A 24,423-nucleotide genomic window follows, 5' to 3' on the forward strand; every position below is an offset into this window, starting at 1 on the left:
CTTTAATAAATGGTTGAAGATGGTCCAGGTTGGGGGAGGGGGGGGGGAAGAGAGAGGAACGTTTTTGAATCTTTTGTGAATAATGGGGAAGAAAGAGCTCTCACATCAGAGACAGGAACAGAAAAACCAGCCAGGCATAATTGGAATAGTGGGGGAAAAATTTACTTTTTTTATCTAAAATTATGAAATATACAAAATATGCCTTAAAAATTTTAAGATATGCTCTATCACGTGACTATATTATGTAGCTTGTTAAATAAAATCAAGCTTCATCTGTAAAAAAAAAAAAAACAGTCAAATTCTTCAATGTCATTTTCATCAGTGAATGATCTTAGTCATTGACAATAGCTTTAATGTTTGATTTACTGAAAGCGAAAGCTTTCAATTTCTGAAGAACACAAACAAGATAAGTGCTAAATTTCTTCAGGGCTATGTGAGCAGTCTTTGAAGGCAATTTTGCTCTTTGCTTCATGCATTTCTTTATGGCCTAAATAGAGGCTGAGGCTTACTTTTCCTCCGATCTCTAACATCCCTTCAAAAAACCCTTTTAACATTTTACCGGCCAAATTAAGATTTGAATTTTCTTAATTTTTTTCTGTAGAACACAAACAAGATAAGTGTTAAATTTCTTCTTATTTCACCTTTTGGTCCTTCAGTTTAGAGATATCACCCATGAAATTGATGGGAAAAAATTTCCTTGTATGTTTTCTGGACTTGCCCATGTCCATAAAAACATTAAAATTAAAAAAAATTAAATTTTATTCTTCCTTATAAACAAAATTAAAAAAAATTAAACTTATGCCGTAAGTGCTGACATAAATGAAATTTTTGTTTTGTAAATTAAGTTTGGAATTTCATCACGTGCTCAAGAAAAAAAAAAAAAACCAAGTAGTTTTATGCAAGAAAAATATTTTTTTCTAATTGACAAAACTGCTGTTGAAAGGTTAACCAGGCATGAGACTAAGAGCTACTGAGAGTGTCAATGTGCATGGAAAAAGTGCAAGAAAATATTTTTACTTTCGAACAGAAAAATGTTACCATTCATTAAAAAAAATTACATTTATATAATCTGTAGAATTTCAAGAATAAATTAGGGTTGCAGGACTTTTGGATCACCCTGTAGTAGGAATTTATTTATAACGGCTATATTTATGGTTTAATGTTTGTACACAAACAAAAACACTTATTAAAGCTGGCTCTACTCTGCTGGCACAGCAGAATTTTCTCATAAGGCTACTGCATTGACTGGCATGACCAGACACAGATTGAGGTCAGCTGAGGCACCGGGCGCAAAAGAAAATATTGGGCACCTTAAATTGGAAAAAAATGTCAAGTTGAAGGTTTTTCTGACACTTCAGAGGCTTTTCGAATGGGAGACTGGTTTACATTTATCCCTAAAAGTTGGAAAACAGCAGAAAACCAGCTTCAGCTGACCATCAGTTAGCTACAGATGGTTCAAACCTGGATCCTCATGATAAAAATCTAGCACATAGTCTCCCAAACTTTTTGTTCCATAGCCCCCTTCATCAGAAATTTTTTTCTCCCATCGCCCCCAACTCCCGTAAACCCATGACATAGGATCCTATGTTAAGTAAGTAGGTTCTATCGCCTTCTTGGACCCTTCCATCGCCCACCTGGGGGCGATATTGCCCACTTTGGGAAACACTGGTCTAGCATGATGCCCACATGATTATGCAGCAGCAATATACAGTATACAGTTTCTCTAGATATTATGTCAACGTAAACTGGGGAAAAAAAGTCATCTGGTCTCCTCCAGGTCCTCTTGTGGACCAGGCAAGTGCGCTACCATATACACTACTAGAAACACGACCCAGCCTTCCTAATTTAATGCACTGCAGCATGAGGCACTGAAGTAGAGGCATAAGAAGCCTTCTGTTAACTTCAGCAAATGGCCCCAAGGTGGGACGGTAGAGATAGATGGCTTTTTCTTATAGGAAGGAAACAGATATTTTTTGGATTTCATGCTGAGATGAACTGGAAATAAGTGTGTATTCATGCACGTTTCTCATGCGTGAAATAAAGAAGGCAGGGTTGTATCTCCAGTGATGTAGATGGTAGTATGCTTGCCCAGTTTGCAAGAGAGCCTGGATTTCAGTCCTGGTGGAGAGATCAGATGACTTTACTTTTTCCGCTTGATTTAAGATGACTTTAAGAGTTTACCCTTGGCAAATTATGTAGGGAAAGTCTATTTTCCTTAATGCATTGGGCTGAGGAAAAACCATCTTACACTCCCTATACTGCTGGTTGGTATATATTTATTATTCCAAGACCTGATTTGATGCTATTTGCTACATTATAGAGGACAACAGGAACATCCAAAACATCAATTTAGTTTCAGGAATCCCGATGTTGGCGATATATTTCTGTTACCGCATAGTCAAAAACATGGCGAAAAAAAAAATATATATATACCATGTATTGGAAATCAAAATCAAATGAGAGTACCGAATGAACTTTATGAGTGAGATAAAAAAAAGCTTATCTCACGAATGAAATGAATTTAAACACGGAAAGAAAAATCCACACGCCATTTACAAGATATTCAAGAGACGGAATATTGGGAAATTGAGAAACCAAACTTTTAAAAATTTAGGAACATGGTGACATAGAGGGACGCGTGAAGATTAATTATAAATGTTTCCCTCACAATATAAAGCCATTAAATACATTTATTGAACGATTAAATATGAAAACCTAAAAGGAATAGTTTAACAAGATCATTCGTTATAAATACAAATACAATGCCAACCTTTTGTAAGTTTTCATATACTCAATCGTTTAATGAATGTGTATTTATATTATGAGGGAAGCATTAATAATTAATCTTCGAAGTTCTCTAAACAGCAGCAGTTCTCAACCAGTGCTCTGTGGCCGCTCCAGGTAATAAAATAAATCTGATAAATCAAAAAAGGCCATGGGGGGGAGACGACTCCGTAGGACAAAAAAGAAATGTTGAGAACCACTGCTCGACAATAACTGATGGCATGGACGTGACAGTACAGGTATTCTACTTTGTGACGGCCAGGTCAGTGCCATCTCACAGTGGACGTTGTCGTCACAAATCATGGGATGTTAAAAAAAATTACATACAATTGCTTAAAAAATAAAAAACAAACATTTAAATAAACATTTCCACCTGAAGTTATTAACAATCAATCATTATTATATGATTAAAAACAACAAAGCAAAACGTCACAAAATTAAATACAACATGTAAACATTGAATTCGTCTTGAGTAAACAACATGAGAAAAAAAAAGCCTACATGTTGAACATATTTTAATGAAATGCTATGAATTTCACGAATGACTAAAACGGAGGAAAAACAAACCAAACATGCGGCGAATCGATCACCAGATTACAACGAAAATTTCTAAAAAGAAGAGAAATTTCGTAAGAAATTTGATAAAAGTGAAACTCGGCGATTTCTCTTTTCCCCTTTCTGTCTCAAAAAAATAATGTATCATCATCTTTCATGTCATACACACGCACACATTCATACAGATGTGCATTAAAAGTATCGAATTTCTGAACATCCATAAAAATAAATAAATGAGCTATGGAGTGTGCGTACAAATTTCAATTCAAAAAGAAATTATTCTCTGAAATTTACTCGCTGCAGCCGCTCAGCCCTACATAGTTTTAAAAGGAAATGTTTCATCGACAGCTCCCCAACAGTGATAACATTTAACATTTTTAGTTGTTGTTGTTGTTCGAGTCTTTTATAAACAAAGATTAAATAGGTAGAAGCTTACTGACCATATCTTATTATGTCGTTAGAAAAACACGACTGCTCTACATCTGACCATATTTTTCTGAAACATTAGCGGGACATTGCCAATTTTTCAGCCAAAAAAAAAAATTGCCAGACGTAAGAAAAATTGCTATCTTATTTATAATTAGGCTGACCACATTTCTTCGAGAGAAATTGGGACATTGGGAAAAAAGGACATTGGGATTCCAAATACGGGAAAATACGGGACATCGCCAATTATTGCCAAAAATGACGCCAAAACCACACTTAGTTGCCAAATATTGTTGAAATTACGGAAATCACAATAGCGGGAAATGATGCATTACTGCAAATTGCAGTGGATTAAAATGTATTCCTCGAAAAAAAAAACGTTCACCAAGGCAAATATGGGAGATTAGTATTCTCGTATATAGATGTAATTATCATAAAATAATTTATGAGTTGAAAAATAATGTCAATCTTTGACTTCAATAAAGAATAAAAATTCAACTAGGCTTCGTGTAAAATACGGGAAAAACCGGGACACTTTTGCCGAAAAGTCGGGACGGCCAAAAAAAAAGAAAATACCGGGACTGTCCCCAGAAATACGGGACGTATGGTCACCCTATTTATAATAGGAAATGTTGATTTTAAAAAATTACCAATGGCGGAAAATAGAGGGCTACTGCAAATCACGCGGTGTATTAAAATTTATTTTGATGAAAACAAAAGTTGACCATGAAAAATTTGCGAAAATATTTAATTTTTTTAAGAAAGGAAAGTTATAAGGAAGGAAAATTATCTTCAGAAATGGTGCTTCACTTCATTCAAAATACTCAAAAAAATCTGATATTTTTATTTAAAAATGTGATTGGCCAAAATTATGGGGAAAACCATCGAGAAGAAATATAACTTTATTTCTCCTCCAAGGGGAAAACACTTGATTGCTTCATAAAGTAGAACTTGTGCTACCATCTATTAGCAAATAACAGAAACTAGATTGAGACAATTCTGCACCAGATGGCAACAAAATCGAGGCTGAAGCAAAAAAAGAATTCTTATTCTTATTTTGACTTTTTACCAACAGGTGACAGCACAAGTTCCATTGTTAGTATAAAGCAATCTTACTATATTTTCTCAAGAAAAATACGGGGAATCGCTAATTATTGTCAAAAATGTTACTGAAGTTAAGCAAAACTGCCAATTAATACAGAAATCATCGAAAAATTACCCAATAGCGGAAAATAACACGTGAGTGTGAATTGCGCCATGAAAAAATGTGCTGTAATCCTTGAAGAAAAACGTTAAACATGACAAATATATGTAATGAATGGTGACATTTTTGAGTTATAATTTAAATGAATAAATAATTAATAATTATAGAACGTTTATTAATTATTTTTAATTAAATGATTAATGATTAGAAAGAACTGGTAATTTTTTTTTGAAATTCATAAAATTTAAAGAAATTCTCAGACGTTATTTTGGGAATACACAAAATTTAAAACAAAAACCGAATTGGTTTTTGAAAACAGGCAATAGCTTGTACCTAGTTGACATGAAGCCGTGAGTGTTTTCTTGATAAGGAGGTTTAAAATTATTAAAGGTAGATGTGTATCAAACCTACCAACAGTTTCTTAATAAAAGAATTTTAATTTAACTTGATTTTATTTTTCCTATCATTTTTTCATTCTTCAATTTATAAAAAACGTAAAAAAAAAAAGAAAAATTAAAAAATAGGAAATAATATTTGGAGGGTTTTTATTAAAGCAGATACGTAGAAACGATAAAAGCAGTGACAAGAATGTGCCAGATAGAGTTTATAATGCATTTTAAAGAGCAGAAAAAAGGGTGCCCCAAAGTTGTAATCCACAAGGGTACAAGATTGTGCCACGTGAAAAAAATTCTCCCTCCCTTCCTATATCAAACACTGATTTTTTTCCGATACATCATTCAATATGTGAGATATGTAGGTATAATGAGTAAAACATTCAGACAAATACGTGCATAATTGAAGGAGATACTCTTTAAAAACCTCAAAAGAGTGGCACAAAGTTGTACCATTTTACTGTAATTAATGAAAAAGTAATTACACTATTATCAGGACAAATTTCTAAATTAATAAGAAAAATAATTAATCAGTGAAAGAAATTATTTCCAAAAATATATTATTGAGAGTAATTTCCTCTTAGAGGAGGTATAGGAATATACTTCTATATCTCCTCTAAGGTAATTTCAGAACAAATTGATAAAAGTGATAGTTCATGAAAGAAATTAGCCACGTGTGATAAAAGTGTTAAATAATTTAGGGAACCCTATTTGATAATGGGGAATGCCAACGTATGACTTGGTGGCCTGCAAGCTTCATGGGAAATTTTAATTTGGTTCGCAATGTCTGAAATGATGAAGATCCCTGATGTGTACGGATAGCACGCTTGTCCGGTTTGTAAGAGGACTGGGTTCGATTCCCGGCGGAGACCAGTAGACTTTCCTTTCCCACTTCACCTCGGCATAAAATCCAGAAAAAAGGTTTTCCTTCCATATAAAGTAAAGAAAAGAACAGTTAAGAAAGTTCGGGAAATGTTCGTTTTGTTAGCTGAAAAATCTTCACGATAACAAAAAATTAGTTTTGCGGATGAATAGTTTTTCAAAGATGATTGACTATCTGTGTTTGATGGATCCCTATAGGAGAAGTATCGAACTTACTTCTGTTTTTGATTCCAAAAAAAAAAAAAATAATAATAATAATATAATAAATAAATCACAATTCATGGCATGATTAAATACAAAACGTATTTATAGTCTCTCTCGCAACACAAAGGCATTTTAATTAATTTTTTAAATTGTTCTTAGAAAACGTAATGAATTTCCCTTTACACATACAGTATACACAGTATTTACGTACTATGTGCAGTACATATGTATTCATGGCCTCCATATCCTGGAGCGGGGCCCCTAGGCTGGGATCTTTTGCGGGTCCTCCGGTCAGACTATTCACAGGCCCCTTCTGTAGTTAATTTATAGCGTGAAAAGCAAAAAATGATGAGAATTGTCCCGGACCCTAGGGCTAGAGCCCTGTCAGCCCCACCTTTGTGGGGGGGGCATGTATGTATTGCATATGATACACTGCTCAAAACAATTAGGGGAGCACATGGTTTTAACAAAATTACGCAAAGATGTATACCGATAAGTAACATAAAATGAATCATCCATAATTTAAAGCCTAGCAGGAAACGGAAGAAGAAAACTTCATATGCAAATCAAAGTTCATGACGTCAAAAACCAGAAAAAGGAGATAAGGGCAGAAATCGGGATGTTGCAGAAACGTCTGTTTTACTGCCGTAACTGTGAAATTCGATTGCGCAGTATTTTTTTTTTTTTTTGAGACAAGGTGACTTGAGGATGTCTCAACAACGTGATTTACCGGAATCCATGGCATGGCGTGTTATAGGCAGACTGGAATCCCGGCAAACACAACGTAGTGTCGCGGACGCTGTTGGAGTCGCCAGAAGTGTTGTTGCATGGCTGTGGAATCGATTCCAAGAAACAGGAAATGTTAGACGTCGACCAGGGCAAGGTCGGCCACGCGCCACTACAGCAACTGATGACCGGTATGTACGGTTAACAGCCCGTCGAAACAGAACAGAGAAGGCTACGCAGCTGCAAAGACGGTTGCTCTTGGCAACAGGACGAAGGGTGTCCAGCCAAACAGTACGTAATCGGCTTCATGAGGGAGGGCTCTATGCACGTAGGCCAATGGTCTGCATTACCTTGACCCCACGCCACCGTGCGGCCCGAAGAAAATGGCTGCTGAACATCGAGATTGGGAGCAACATGATTGGAGCCAAGTGCTGTTTACAGACGAGTCCCGATTCAGTCTGGAGTGTGACACCCGACGTGTTTTGGTATGGAGGGACAGGGGCACTCGAAATAACCCCGCATTCGTTCGTGAAAGGTCACAATATAGACGAGCTGGTTGGATGGTATGGGGTGGAATCAGCATAGGCGGACGTACGGACCTGCATATCATTCGGAATGGCACTTTGACGGCCGGAAGGTATGCAGACGAGATACTGCGACCTCATGTCATCCCTTACGCTGGAGCCATTGGAGATTCCTTTGTTTTCCAGGATGATAATGCCCGACCGCACAGAGCTCGTCTGGTGGAGAACATGCTTGAAGCTGAAACAATACAGCGTATGGAATGGCCAGCGTGCTCTGCTGACCTGAATCCAATCGGGCATTTTTGGGACATGCTCGGACGATGCATTGCTGCGCGACCAAGGCCGCCTGTTACTGTCCGAGATTTGCAGATTGCACTTCTCGAGGAGTGGAACAGTATTCCCCAAAGTCTGATCGATAACCTCATCGCATCCATGGCAAACAGGTGTGCAGCAGTCTTAGCTGTTCGAGGAGACCACAAGCCCTATTAAAACTCATGTATCATGTCTGAACAGTACTTTTTTTTTTATCGTTTACATGTAACCAAATTGTTGCCCTAAATCATCTTTTCATGTTTTTTCCATATTTTCAAAGAATTAAAGCTTAATTCCAAATTTTTTTACGTCTTTTTTCTGTATTGCGCATTGATACGCGTGTACTATTCATTGTATGCCAATACGTGGCTGTCTCGCACGGTTTTCTTCACTTTTTTGCTTGCTCCCCTAATTGTTTTGAGCAGTGTAGATAGGAAATTACTCTAAAAATAGCAAATCAACAATGTGTATTTATGCCTTTCAGACCCTTTTTTGGAATCTTCAAGATGTTTTTGCATTTCTGATGCTCAAAAAGTACATTTAAAACAAAAATGTCGCAAATATTATTTTAAATTTTCATTTTTTTTAAATTTATTCAATTTTTTTGTGAAGAAATAATTCACTTCGTCCAAATTTTTTTAAGCCAAGATGATGGTGGCTATATTTATCTTCACACACAATTTTTTTCCTGAATTTTATTGCTAAATTTTATATGATAAATCACAATTTTCCCGGAGGCACTTTCTCCTAGGGAGTCCATGCTAAAAAAAACCCTGAAAGTTCAACTTTAAGTGCTGCCCCCTAATGAGAGCCCCAAAAAGTTCATATTCACCATATTTCCAACTCAAAACTTACACAATCCTTTGAGTCAGGGTATAACTCACTGGGTTAAAAAAAATCTACAGGGAGAAAAAGCAACCACCACAATTGTGTGGGGGTGTGCATGCAGGGTTTGAAAGGAATCATTGAATAAATGTTCTCCATAGTGAAAAAAAATCGTGAATTTAAATTAATTAATTACTTTCTAAACTAAAAGATCAAATCCTTCAAAGGATCATGTGTATATCACGCGTTAAATATTCTAAAAGTGTTTTTTATAGCGATTTTTCTTTCGAAATGAGACGATTATTCTGTAGGCAATTCAAATTGCACATTAAAAAAAAAATAGGGAAACAGCATGACTTTTATCCGGCCTAACTTCGACTATAAATATCCGTTTACGTGAATATTGACACCTTGGAATTTTCTCGACATATTTAGTGTTAGCGCAATCAATAAAGCGTAGGAGTAGGGGGAAGGGGAATTCCCTATTATACTTGTACACAATCACTTATATTTAGTTACTCGTTCATTAACTGCAACGTTTCATAATCATTAATGAAAGGTTTTTTCCCCTTTTTTTCTAATTTTACTTTGGTCAAACTTAAAATGAAAGAAATATCACTAATGAGTGTTCCGAGTAATTAGATCAAGGTTCTTCACACCATTAGTAACACAATAGAATATTGCGTAATAAATGCAGTGTAATTCGAGTTCGTTTGGAAATTGTATCGCTACGTTTACAGACTTGATAAAATTTTTAACGCTTGGGTGAATTCGACCGAACTCTTTTACGTGAAAAAAACTAATCAACCGAAGATCTAAATCTGAAAAACAACCGTGAATTTCGAAACACGCACATTATATAATCGTTTTTCTAATAACACATAATACTGTGTATAATAATAGCAGATTTCTTTTTTCTTTCTGTTTCATCGCTCCCAAAACGAGTGGTTCTCACTTCTCATATTAATTATGTAATTTGGTTACCAAATGATTGGATAAGCTATAGTCACATGTTAAGTAGCTAGTATATTCTTTTATACGGGTCAAATAACGTTAGATGTTTATAGCTGCAGCAGTGTTACGAGACAGTTGGTGGAAAATGTTTTCAATTGCGTAATTTTTTCCTCTTTCACTATAATTTTGCTTTGAAAATTTTTTCCACTCGTAGTTTATTATCTGGACACCCACTGGATAAGGCGAGCGGCACACACACATGCCTTAAAACAGCCCTGATGGATATTCGTGGTGTACACGGACGTCATGTTCGTGTATGTTTTTTTCATGATTAACTACATTCCAAAGTCCGGACCATACAATAGTAATGTATTAAGCAGGAAATGTTTCGAAATGGGCGGGTTGAGAGGGGGATCTATGCTCTTAAAATGAATGAAGGAAAAGTTCTTAACCAGACCCCCGTAACTAGGCTAGGGCAACCGTTCCTGGGTCCCGAGCTGAATGACTGAATGGGGGCTTCACAAAGATATACACTCATTTTGCAATCTTTTCAAGCCCTCACAGCAAGAAAAAGGCTGCCCCTGGGGCCCCGAGAATGTACGCTACTGCCCTAGTCTTAACCAAGACTTCTTAAACGAGATTCACTGCAATATAATTATTTTTTGATTTGCATCTTGAATTATCGATTTTTCTATTGTTAATTCATTAATATATTTCTTTTCTTTTAATTGGATCCCACTTGTGCAGCTCATCATGTTCCACAAAATATGCCACGAGAGCCCACAGTTTAAATTAAGAAGAAAAGGTATAAAATTTTTTCTTGTGAATCAGAAATTTACCGGGTGCAGAAGCTTTATATTTTTATGTTAATATTACGTCTGGTCATTATTACTGTATCGATTCACGTTTCACAGTTACACTAGCTAATCTCCGCATTATGAAAAAAAAACAAAACACAGGGTGTTCTATAAATTCGTAAATAGTTTTAAAACTCATTAAAGTTGGAGGAATTTGAATGTGGTTTGTGCGAAAAAGTTACTCTAACGAGGGGGAGTTTTTTGGTGCAGAAATTTTAATTTTCTTTTTTTTTCAAACTTCAGTCGATAGAAGGCCAGTCAGGCAGGAGTGACTGGACCTGAACCTTTCTTCAATTATTGTGTTCGTAAAGCTTCAACCGGTGATTCGTGGGTAAGGTAAAACTTGCGGTAAAAACATGAGGTAAGAACCATCATTTTTGCTTTGCTTCCTTAGATTTTAAAACCAAGGGTCTTTGTCCGTTCCTATTTCTGTCTACTTTTACTTATTCAAAAGCAGTGGTTCTCTCTCTTAATCAGGGTTCCTCGAAGAGACTTCAGGGGTCCGTGAGCTTCAATAAGAAAACAATTAACTCATTGTTTTTACATTGCTATTCACAGATTATTTTTTAAAGGAGTGCATGGGCTTCATTTTTCCTCATTTTATTGGCATACGGGGTCCGTGGACCCTATCTCACAGGCACAAATTTTCGGTGGAACACAAAAGATTGAGAACCCTTAGTCAAACCCTTTCCACTAAAAGAGAAGAACAAGAGAAAGAAGTCATCAAGAAATTGTTTGAAAATTAAAATTTTGAACTGATACAAAAAAGAGGAAGGGACCTCGGAAGGTTCTAAGTCTTCATAGAAAAACTCAAATTGCCCCCTTGGGGGGCGTGGGCCCCACGTTGGGAATCACTGAGTTAGACCAAATAAAATTTTTTCCCTGTAAGTTATCGTTAGAAGGTGTTCTCTCCCCTCCCTTGTAGATAAACTTTCCGTAATCAGTTCACAGTATTTGCTGTGATCAATGTACACGTGGAGCTGCTTTTGCAATGACCTTTCTATAGTGAATACAAATGTACAACGAAAAAAATCGATTTCCTCCAGTTCTTGATCAGCTTTTTTCAGCTGACTAGATTCAAATTTCTTTTTCCAAAAGACTTTGCGAAGGATCCAAGAGATCCAAGAAACTTATTGTGTACATTGGACGATTCAACATTTTGCAATAAATTATGTGGGAAAGCAAAACTATTGTCCCATTTTACCAATACTTGTTTACCATACGTCTCATTCCACCAAACGGGATGTATGGCATTGTTATCACTTTTGCAAGGAACGGACTAATATCATAACATGGAAAAAAATCATTTATTGTTATCGGGACTTTTTTCCGTCTAAAGTTTTTTGAGCATTCTGAAGTTAATGGTAAAAAACATTACTTGTAAACATTCTTCGGATATAGTTATCATTCGGTTATTTTTGTCTGAAACCCCGAGTCTCGATGTGATCACATTAAATGGCGTGGAGTTGAAAATTCTGTCGTAATTTTAGCACACTATGCAATTGGATGCCCTTTTTTCGATCTTGACTTCTGGTTCGAACTGACATGCTAACATTCTATAACTCCGTGGTCTAATATCATTATCATAAAAAGCCTATCCGTGCTGAATGAATCCAACACAATTGCTTGTATGACGAGTAAGCTATTTCAAATATGAATTGTCAGTATAGGAAAATGCCAAAATGCCAATTTGCAAATTTTAAGTGTTTTTTCCTTTGATTATTTAATGACCATTTTAACATTGATCAGCTGGAGCGCATCGATAATGTTTGCCCCACTGGATACGAATTGCGTTATTCAACCTATGGCGGGGGGGGGGGGGGGGTAATCAAGGTATACCGTTCAAAATCTGAAACTTTTTATCGTCATTTTGGGAGTAAAAAAAATATCGGAAAATACAAATTACAGTTACTTATCAATTACTAAAATTTGGGAAACAGTTTCGTATTTGATGGCAAAATTTTAATAATTGATAATAATTATCAATTTTAATAATTGATAATTATTATCCCATGAAGAGTATTGATGCTTATGTTACAATTCGTAGTCATTTTACGGATCCTGAATAGATGAATTGGATTATTCGAATTTTGGGCAATTCGAACTTTTTCCCAGTGACTTTGGACTTCGAATTAACCAAGTTCAATTTGTGCTAGGTGTTTGAGCAGATCAGGTCTAATAAAGTTTTCTGTTTCTTTCAGCGTTCGTAATGTTTCGTGATCTCGATCGATATGATCGCGGGAGGATGAGGGGAAGTAATCGTAACCATGACAACAAAGAACAGCGGCGATCTTGACACTGCCACCTGGTATGAACTATTTGAACTATCACTCCGAATACAAGCATGAAGAGGATGTTGCGTCACCAATGTTGCCATTCAAGTTACTGCCGACGGTGAACTCGAAGGTGAAAGTGAACGAAAAAGAAAAGGGAAGAAACCAGCCTCATTATTTTTTCACTTTTATTCCACCTCGAGCTATGAAAGGGTTCGCGTTTATGTTCGTGCGTGCATTCCTCGTAGTGATTTAGCCCTGAACTCAATAATTTTACAGAGAGAGCCTGCGTGTGAGAAGTTCGACGGATCCTCGGCTGACTGGATGGCGAACGGTAACCGTGACAGCGCCCTACAGCTGGGCAAACAAATTGGTGACATTATCGTGCGTTTGGGCCGCAGCACCGTCGAAAACTTCACCACTGGATTTTTATCCGCTGTACATTATGGAAAAAAACAGAAAATACCGCCGATCATGGATCCGTTGTTGTTGGAACCAGCTTCGGCGATTGCGAGAAAGATTCGCCGAGGAGAAGTAAGTAACCACATTTCAATATGAACATCGTGATCTGAACTTTATTACCTAGTTATTATTACTCTGTTATTCAAACCTATGTCAATAGAGGCATTGTTATCGAAAGCTTTGTGAATAGAGGCATTTTTTGAAAGCTTTGTTAACAGAGGCATGTTTTGAAGGCTTTATTCATAGAGGCATTGTTTTTGGCATCAAGGGCTAGGGTTTTTTGAAAAGAAAAACCTTTTTTTTTTTCATCAATCAAAGGTGGTTAAGAGAAGCTGATCATATTTGAAAAATACCATTACTCAACCAACACCAGCTATACCTACTATAGCTGATGTTGACTGAGCCCGCACATATTTTTTTCCAAATTCATACACCAGGGACTTACGCAGGATCGACTTTTGGGGAGGGAAAGGAATTACTAAAGGCACAAGGAATTTATAGTTACCAACCTTCAAAAAGCATTTAAATTAACAGAAATTGATTAAAATAGCGTATGAAACGTTATAAAAAGAAAAAAAAAAGTTGTAAAGGTGTTAAAGAGGAATGGATATTTTAAATTTTTTAGCAAAATATTTAATTTTTTTTAAATTTTTGGTTGGAATGCGGTGACTCATACATCCCGTTTTGTCAAATGGGACCTATGGGAAAAGGGTATCGGTAAAACGTGACCACTTTGTTCCCCCCCCCCCCACACACACACACAATTGGTTTAATTCTAAAATGTGACTTCTATTTTTGTCCTTTAAGGTATCCGACTACGTTCGAGAGCACTTTTCTATAAAATGGTTGAGAAGTGAACTTTGATAACATTTTTTGATTGAAAGTGTCTTGAAATGATGGAAACAGTAACAAATTTAGGTCTCCCTATGTTATTTTCTATGAAAAATTCATTTTTATGTCAAATTTTAGGCAAAATTCACATAATATTCGAAACATGATTGCAAAAAATTTTTTGAATGAAATGTTTTGTGATTTTCACAGTGCATTTAGCTAGTGATATTACAGGTTATGAACCAAAATCTAAAGTATTGTGTGATATGCTCATAAGTTACACTCAAATACGTTAATGTACATGTGAATTTTTCGAAATTTCATCCAATATTTCGTCTATAAAACACAGTAATTCAAAAAGTATATGTGATAGACCTTAGATTTTGGTTCATAACCTCAACAATATATAATACAATATCATATTAAAATTTCGTAATGATACAGTGAGTTGATTTTCAGAAATCATGTCACAAACTCAAGTAAAATGTCAAAAATATCATTTTCTGTAAAACGCGTTTAAAGTTTTCATTCTTAAATTACTTGAGGTAGGGGAATGTTTGAAGTACTAAAATCCACCACTTTTGTACATCACACCTTGTTTCATTTCAGCGGTACGATTTTTATTCTTTCGAGCACCTCGAAGTTTTTTTCTAGCCATTTTCGTGGAAGGCAGTGAATGTCGTTTGGACTCTCTGATACGTTCAAAGTCAAAATCAATGAATTTTTCTGCTGTAAAAGAGCATTTGCTTATATTCAACTTATCCATAACTTGGCAAAGTCCTCTAAAACCATCATTGAATTTAATTACAGCAACATATGCTCCTAACTGAAGGGTTTGTAACTCAACAAACACATTTTTTGGTATTATCATCCAAATGACGTTATTGAAACTCTCATTTGCATTTTGAGTTAAACCATGTAAGCATTTACTCAATAGTTTTTTACTACAAAGTTTCAAATATGTAGGCTTTATAATATTTACAATGTTCTCTGGAAGACCATTTCCACTTTGCGTGAACTTTTTTCCTAAAGAAAGAGCCTTTTGGTACTTGCACCAGCTTTTTGGGCCTTTCGGACACTGTCCATGCATCGGCTTCTTTCTGGATGAACAGCAGTGAGCGAATGCTGCAATAGTTGCACTTTGCATCTTTTGAAAATTTCCTGCATTACTTCTGATGGCGATGCCATAATAGTTCTGCAATTTATTTATGAAATCATCTGTGAGTTTGCCTTTTCCACCGAGACCTTTTGTGGTGGCCTTCAGTTTACGTAAATGAGAACCAACTCTTTTCTGTATGTGACCAATACATTCAAACTTTTCTACTGAATTTTGACCATAAATATGCTTTACATTTTCGTAAGCTTTTGAGTCACCATCTCCAAAGTACTGATTGTAGTGCAATCCCCTGAGATGTTCAGAACGCTCGAATATTCTATACGTCCCAACTACTTCCATGTTGCCAGATGATCCTTTATGATTTGAACAAATATGCTCATGTTTTCTAGAGTTAGGATTCTTACAAATTCTGCAAAACTGTGACATGATTTCCACGTCCAAAATTTTACCAGTTTTGACAGATATAACGCTTACTATCCCATTCAATGACGAATAGCCCCGCCGCTGCCACGTTCCATCAACAGACACACCACAATCTTTGACATCATTTGTCGTCGCTGTTTCGCAATGACTTATCTCTGCTGCTGCATTCTTCATGGAATTAATGGCCACTTTTGTTACTGCATGCAGAATCTTTTTCTCTTGATATCTGAATGCTCGTTTTGAAAGGAACGAAGGTAAATTCAATGTGGAACATAAAACCTTTGCTGCTGACAAGCCTTTTCCAATTAGTCTGAGACCGTATATAAAGCGTGTATTTATCTCATTATTTTTGTTTTGCTTTGGTGTGCTTGAAAAACCTTTTGAAAATTGGCAGGTTTTACAGGAAATAGAAAAATTTGAGTTGAGACCAAACCTGGAATCTTCTATAAGAGACAGATTATTGGACAAGCATGTTGGACACAATAGCACAGAAACGACCGATAGCAACACTTCAATGTCAATAATTCTAAACCCTTGCAACTTTTCAGCATTCACATTTTTTGGAAATTCACAAACATTTTTAAGTTTTGAAGCACTAGCAGTTTCCACTCCGGTTTCCAAAGGCACACTTGGAGAAGTTTTTTTTCTTGCTGTTGACGAGCTCGAGCTGTACTGATTTCCAGCAAATTTACGCTTTAGAACACGAGTTCTGGCTCTTGCCATCGCCAAAAAACACGAATAAAGCTTTTAAATAATATAAATAAATTAAAAAAACGTGAAAAATGTAAGATATTGCTATAAAGAATGAGCAGATTCCCGTATAATGTGGTCACGAAAAATGTAAACAAAGATGTAAACAACCAGTTCAAGTTGGTAAAGTGTTGCCAGCTGCTAAAAAATATTTGTAGTGAAATATTTATTCTCTTCAGAAGAATAAAATAAATAACTCTAAAATTAATTTTGCTGGTTTTGATCAAAATAGACTGAAAACAATAGGTAAAACTCTGGATTTATAGCACTTCCGGTCCTTTAAATACCCACTTCCGGTTGTTAAAAGGACACACATCACTACACAAAAGTGGGCGTAACTCCAGTTCTAAGCGTCATATAAACAAAACAAGACCTGTTTTGAAATCGCAAAGAATGGGACTTTCATAAAAGACTTGAAAAGAAAAATCGATATTTTCTTCAAAAATGACGTTTTCAACGTAGTCGGATACCTTAAGCTGAAATCCTGAATTTTTTTTATTCAGCCATTTTAAGGCGTTAGGATGGAACTGTCTAATGTGTATCATGAATAATGTATAATACATTTCATAGATTCCCTTCAGAAAGCCTTTCGGAAAAATAAATTTGAATTTCGTCAACTGAAGGAAGGGGGGCCTTTTTCTTATAATTAGGGATACGTAAATTTCGCAAAAAAAAAAAAAAACCCGAAATTTTGCAAAAAAAATATTTAAAAATTAAATTTCGCGTTTATTCGCAAAAAAATAAGTTCAGGTCAGAAATTTCGTATTTTTTCCCAAAATTTTTATTTTTTTACAAAAAATAAATAAAATATATTTTAAAAAATAGCATATCTCTCATAGGTCCTCGGCTAAAATGATTTTTCTGAGCCCCCCCCCCCACCTTGCTAGAAATGCCCTCTCTCGATGATTTTAACCAGATTTAATTTTCATGAGGCCCCTCTGCACTTGAGGTTTCTGGGCCGTGCTCGGTCGGACCCATGCATTAAGACGACACTAGTTGGATGTCATGTGTAAAGTCAATTTATTTCAAATCTTTTCTGCTGCTGTGTCTTCAGCGCAATACTATGCCGTTCATTAATTCCAACATAGTCTTGTTTATCCGACCCCCCCCCCCCCTCCGTATTATCCGACGTCCCACCGAAAAAAAAAAAAAGATCAAGCACCAACTATTGAGTTTTCAGAATTTCACATAACGACGGAGGGAAGGCTCTAGAAACTACAATTAAATACATTGAGCAACAAGAAGAAGCTACAGGAATCTACATAATGATGCTGCAAAGATGGTGAGATTTGGCAGCGAAGAAACGGCACTCGTCAGGAAAGCAGACTACGATCAAAAAATTTTCTAAATCATCACAGGACTGAACTTTTTTAAGTACTGTGTATTTAACTTCAAAATATTCTGTAACTGTAAGTTCATTTTCTCACTTGACTTTTTCTGTTGGGCCGTAAACATGATTTTTGGTTCGTAACGTGCAAAATTATAACAGTTTGACGTTTAATAGGCTTTTCCTTAACACCTCCGTATTATCCGACGTTCTGCCGGCCGTTTATGTCGGATAAGCGAGACTCTACTGTACTCATTTGTCAATTTTTTGCTCTCGTAAAAATACCCTTGAAATTTGAGCCCAAAACATTCCAAATTTACTAACTTACTCCACAAAACATGTGTGAATGGAAAGGTTGATCCTTTCAAATTGTCGATTGGCATAATTTTCCTACAGAGCTCGGAAATGAAAGTCAACTGAACCCGTATTTTAGGAGCTAGAATTTCACTGTCAAAACTTATTTTAAATAAATTTATGCTGGAGTATTATGCATCATATTTATCGAGAAAACCAGCAATATATAATATTCGCTCAGATGAATGACACCTTTGAACCACGAATTCTGCCTGGTTGCTACAGGCATCGGGAAGAATTTTGCTGCCAGTAATAGCCTACTTAGTGATACTTTTTTTTTTGGTTGCTTAAATACGCAGTGCTCATTTTTCTTGAGTGCAAAAAAAGTGATCGTCTTGGCCCCAACAGAATTAAATTTTTTAATGAATGCGTCACCCACAAGATACACTTTATACGCCCAGCATTGGCAGTGCAAAATGTTGTCACCAAGAAGTGTTTTTGATAATTTGAAGAGCACGCAGTCATGTAACGCACGGAGTCTGATACTAGATACTTTATTTAGTTTCGTATTCTTTTAAGGTATCAATTGGAAACACGGAATAATTAACGATAAAAATTTAAATTATCGAGATTTCACAGAAAAGTAGTAAAAATTCAAATTTTTGCATTTATTCGTCGAAATTGGTAAATTTCTGATTAATCGCATTTATTTCGTGAATTTCGCATATGTCGCGGTTATTTCGTAAATACGAAATTTACGTATCCCTACTTATCATACATTTTACTTCACTATAGGAAGTCCATTGCAAAAGCAGCTACTCACGAACATGGATCGCAGCGAATACTACGGATTGATTACGGAAATGTTTGTCTACAAGGGAGAGGGAGAAAACACCTTCTAGCCTCCTGCATAGTCTTGCAGCCTGATAACGATAACTTACAGGGAGAAAAATAAGTTGAAGCTAAGTTATCCTCAGCTTCAGAATGTGCAAAAAAGACGTTTAATACAAGTAATTTAATTAAGAAATTGTTACATTATCATAAGTCCCGATAACTAATAGATTTTTTTTGCATTTTATGATATTGGTGCGTTTCATTCTTTGGAAACGTGATAAAAATACCCGAATGATAACAATATTAGTGATTTAAATCAGCGGCTCCATTGCAGCTTGTATTCTATTTTCTTGAGTTAAACTACTTGTCTCCATATCATGTAATTTTAATTATGCGAAATAAATATTTCTAATTTTTGTGGCAAACAAACTGCATCTCCAAATCGTTTAAGAGAAAAAAATCGCTTTTATAATCCAATTAGTCTTGTAAAATTGACGCAATTTCACGAGATCGATATCTTTAATATGAAGTTAAGAAAATTTCATAAAACTGCCGGAAAGAATAAAAATAAATTTAACAATCTATTTTTTTTTTAAATATGTGTCTGTATATATCTATTTTTTTCCATTATTTCTCCTTGGATAGCAATTTTTTGGTTAAAGTTAGAGGAGACACGGGTGAATGGAAGTGACCAGGAAGTTTTCCAAATCTCAATTTGATCTTGAGATTCTTCCGAAGGTGGTAATTGTGTTCTTTCTTTTTCCTGAATCTTGACACATTTTTGCAAACTCCGTAACCTTATGAACACCCGTTATTTTCCACCAGGATAAATATAATATCTTGTCAAACCAAGGTCTGTCTTCAAGGTTGGAATTCGGTTGCGAGTTCTTTTCTTGAATAAGAATTCATCATTTCCCACTTATCGGATGTAAAAGTTTTTCCATTTTTGAATCAGTTCTAAATTTTAACATTGCTAAGCTATCATAATGAAAAGGTGTTAACATAAAGAGAAATGAAAGTTTTAATCATGTTTCTGAGCTGTCCAAAATTCCACTGAAAATACCAACCAAAAACTATATTCATGCAACATTAATTTTTAATTATGTTCTGTATAAGCTTATTTTGTCCGGGACAATCTCGATAATGCACTTTATGCATACAACTGATACATAAGCAAATTTCGAGCTCTTGCTAAAAACATTCATGTCTCGAATCACCAAGGATTATGTTATAAGCGAATTCGACTGTATTTTCTCCCCATACCCTGATTTGGCGTCCCTCCTACAGCGGTGCCTTGTGTGGCCGCATGGGTCGTACATCTTCAGAGTCCTGCTTCGAAAATACAAACTGCGGTACATGCATATCGTTGAAAAGAGGTAAGTTCCAATGTATATGTGCGTTCATGTATATAAGGCCTCGTAAAATATTATCGAAGCGGGTTCGTCGTGTACTTACAAGCCAAACCATTTGCTCCACGTTGAACGTTTATTTCATACCTTACGATTGATTTTCCACTGTTAAAGGGACCATTCAAGTATTAAGTAAGCATATTTTCAGCCATTTTTTACCCCCCCCCCCCTGTCAGCAAAATTTCGTCAGCAGCTTAGAATATTTCATATCTTCAAAAAGGGATGGTTGATGACGTAAGCAACCTTCAAACCCCCTCCTTGTCATCAAAAGTCAGCAAATCCAAAACCCCCCTCCTCCCCCCTAGATGCTGACGTAATACTTGAATGACCCCAAAGGATATGGCAATCTGACATAGCCTACCCTTGAATTTTTTGTACGTGATTGGGTATGATGAAATTTAACTCATGTTTCCAAGATAAAAATTCCCGATAAACATTGACTTCTCAATATTTAGTTTTAGGTCAAATATTGAAGATACGAGCCGAAATAAAACATGAAATTTTATGCAAAATACCTTTTCTGCAGTTTCAAAGTAAAAGATACAAAGATAGCATGATGTTGATTTTATTATTAGACTTAAGAATCTCTTCTTTCATGAACAAATTGATGTATCAAAAAAACTGAACTCTACGGAATACATTTCATTGCTAAATTTTGGAGCGCCGATCGAAGAAACCGCTTAGTCACACCCATTACTTTCAAAACCGCGGAACTATAATTAGTTTGAGATATCAGTTGTTCAATTCAGAATCGGTAGCGAATTAAAGCTGGGGTTCTTAGGCATTAATCGAATGACCATTCCAGGGCTCCCACTCATCCTACTTTTCCTACTTTTCGGTAAAATGTCCTACTTTTGTCCTACTTTCTAGTTTTTGTCTTACTTTTCCACCAAACCCTATCGACAAAATTTGTGTAATTGATTTTAATTGAGCAGGAAATTATTGATATATTGCCAAATATTATACAAATGTTGGAGAATGCAATTCTTGCCAAAGCAGAAATTGTATCATTTTTAAGGTAATTTGAAGGGGGTGTATGTGGACCATTTGATTAATTTTTTATTTCCTTAGTTTGAGGGTTCAACAAGTATAGTAGTCATTAAAAACTTCTGCCTGGATGGAAAAATAATTTTGCATTTATTACTTCATGCTCGTGGACAGTAACTAACATTCATCATTTAAAATTGTGGTGCAAATAAGTGAAACAACAGTTTGCATTTCAAAGCAGTTGGATACATAGGGCTATTCTAGGTTTGGTGATTCTGATGCTACCCAATAGCATTCAGTTGTCTTCTGAATTTTTAAGGCATGAAGTGGCATAAACAATATTTACAATGCTCAGCAAAGAGCTAGAAATGGAAGTGCTTCATTTGTCAAAAATGATTACACTAGCATTTTGAACAGTAAAATGTGAACAAATCCCTTTAAAAAATGATGGACAACACAGTAAAACTATCTGGTTCACCTTGCCTTATTTACATCGGATCTTGTAATTTACACATTTTGCACTGTGCTTTTGAAAGTGGTCTCGAAGGAATTTTATTAAAAAATAAGCATCATTCTTAAAAAACGTACTTCAAAATTTTCTGTGCATTGTTGAAGAAAGTTGACAAGCTCTGCACTTTGGAAGACTCCAAAAAGAATGTAATATATGTAGGCCTATATGAGGAGAGACAGCAAAGAATTATCTATGGTTGCTAGTGCACTGTTTTGGCAAAAAATTTGTTTTGTAAACAAGTCATTTGTCATTTTGCTTTGGCTTGAGTCAATGTTATAAGAAACTGAAATAGTGCTATGAAAAAAAAAAGTTGATTCAAAATTAATTTTTTTTTAATTATTTGAATTTTGCAAAAAAAAAATTTTTTTAGGGATTTTTTTTTCATTATGCTATGAATATGTTGTCTAAGGGGGTTACCCTCCCCCATCCTACTGTGTTTTCCTACTTTTTCTCATTTTTTGAGTGGGAGCCCTGCCATTCTTTATCGAATTTGAAACTACACATTGACAGAAGTACATATTTCTTCCAATCCATTTTCTGTAGAAAACTAGTTTGGATTCATTATATACATTTTGGACAAGTTTTTTTGGCTTATTATGCGATAATGGTCCGACCGGTCATTTGATTGAATGCGACTTGGTATTATTTCAGTCGTCATAATGACATGCTTCGTCTGGCTATTGTTTTGATCTGGATAATTCTTGTTATTTGAGCTATCAACGTGACCGACCTCAACAGAAACAATAACAAAAAGAAATGCTCCTTTTTTTTAAATCGTCAATGCGAAAATGTCTGCGTTCTTTATTTTACGAGAGGATGTGCGGCATGATTAGCGAAACTGAAAAATTCCAATAAATATTTATCAGATTAAAACGTGAGGTTTTATCCATCATGTATAATTGTATTAGTATATTTGATGTACCATGTATACATCAACATACTGGTACGTAACGGCATACCTAACATATTGGCACCATGTAAATATGGGAGGTTATTTAACTCTGAAAGTCTTCTTGGGAAAACGACTATGCAAATATACAATTATTTTGACGTATTAAAAATTTTCGGGGTTTCATCTGGTTTTTTTTATATATGAATTGTAAAAAATATACATTAAACTAGGGCATAAATTTAAGAGCTGATACCTTCACAAACGCTTATCGATCTTTTTTGAATGACAACACTGATTACCGCTTTTTAATGAGACTTGAAAGAAGTGGGTCGTCATGGTGACTAAAAACATCGGCGTTGGTGCCTAAAATTTTCTGTGTGTGTGACGCTCAAATAATTGGAGTCTGAGGACAACGCAAAATTTTCTGAAATAATGGGAAGGCTTCCACCAAGATGGGAAACATCACCAAGATGCGGAAAAGCACAAAAAAAGAAAGCTTGGCAGTTTTTTTCGGGAAAAACAATATTCTTGGCTAGTTCTTTGCGGCTTTTCAACTTCAAGGCGTAAATTCGAATCGGTCTCAGATTTAAAAAGTGTCTGTAGAGAGCAGGTAGACCTAAAAAAACGATACTTACATAACAAGAAAACTCAAGCATTTACCATCCAAATATGGAAGACAAATAAAAGCACCAACAAGAACTGGAAACAAGCACAATTTTGACTATATAAATACCTCAGGGCCACACATGCACTTAGAACACATTGTGGCGTGTACCAATTCCTTAGAATTTCTGCTGAGGTGCATGTACGGTTAAGTGGTCATTCAAGTATTTCGTCAGCATTGGGGAGGGGGGGGGGGTTCTGATTTGCTGACTTTTGATGACGGAGGGGAGATTTGAAGGTTGCTTACGTCATCAACCACATTTTTTTTGAAGATATGAAATATTCTAAGCTGCTGACGAAATTTTGCTGACAAGGGGTGGGGAGGGTCAGTGTTTTGCTGACGGGGTCAAAAATTTGCTGGGGTAATACTTGAATGGCCATTAAGTAGAAGTAGTACTCTTGACTCCTATGAAATTTGACTCGTACCTATTTTTTTTAGGTTTGTCAAGCACTACTTAAAATAACCATTTATTAAAATTGCAATCTACGTTATTTTTCATCTCTCAAACTTGGTTACAGCACAGTGTTTTGAGTAAACCTACAAAATTATAAGCCATATTAACAGCCGATTCATCCAACAGATCTTTTCGAGATGCGAACTTTATTTACATCCTATACTTATTAATTAAAAAAAAACACAATTGGGTTGTACACTGGAAAAAAAAACTAGTGTACTATATTTGTTCCCCCCACACATGTTTGCAGAGATATGATGGGACATGAAATCTACGACCTTTCCCAACGAAGTTTTTTGTTATAGCAACTAACATCTGTGTGGAAAACTTTGATGGAGAAAACTTGAAGCAATGAAAATCAAGATAAAAGTAATATAAATGCGTGTATATCAGGAAGTGTTTTATGAAACTCAGTAATTATGTGCTAGTTGACTAATCTTTGGTTGTAGTACAGGAGAGAGAATTCTTTCCTCGTCAATTGAAATGCAGAGGGATCACGTACACATAAAATGAAGTGTAATTCCGTATCGGAATCGTGCAATTTTCGAAG

The 24,423-nt window shown here is 35.5% G+C and overlaps 2 protein-coding genes across 7 annotated transcripts in view; one reads left to right on the plus strand and one right to left on the minus strand.

Annotated features, from left to right (window-relative positions):
- Osbp (oxysterol binding protein) overlaps window positions 1-3,718 on the minus strand; it is a 35,012-nt gene extending 31,294 nt beyond the window's left edge. For 2 of the 6 annotated variants that reach the window (XM_089244181.1, XM_089244177.1), the window contains exon 1: window positions 3,595-3,707. The gene's annotated coding sequence lies outside the window, so the exon portion shown is untranslated. Of the gene's footprint in view, window positions 1-3,351 lie in introns of all 6 variants that reach the window. The other 4 variants (XM_089244182.1, XM_089244183.1, XM_089244178.1 and 1 more) reach the window with 4 other exon arrangements.
- Window positions 3,719-13,012: 9,294 nt separating this feature from the next.
- The window catches only part of LOC149076589 (fatty-acid amide hydrolase 2-A-like), a 41,757-nt gene continuing 30,346 nt past the window's right edge, over window positions 13,013-24,423 (plus strand). The window contains exon 1 of the mRNA XM_089244184.1: window positions 13,013-13,452. Coding sequence (XP_089100310.1) covers window positions 13,243-13,452 — 210 coding nt within the window. The 5' untranslated portion in view covers window positions 13,013-13,242. The remainder of the gene's footprint in view (window positions 13,453-24,423) is intronic.

Source organism: Pholcus phalangioides, unplaced genomic scaffold (assembly GCF_987345545.1).
Source record: "Pholcus phalangioides strain wild (caught in Gottingen) unplaced genomic scaffold, Ppha-v1.0 ptg000015l_1, whole genome shotgun sequence".
Lineage (NCBI taxonomy): Eukaryota > Metazoa > Arthropoda > Arachnida > Araneae > Pholcidae > Pholcus > Pholcus phalangioides.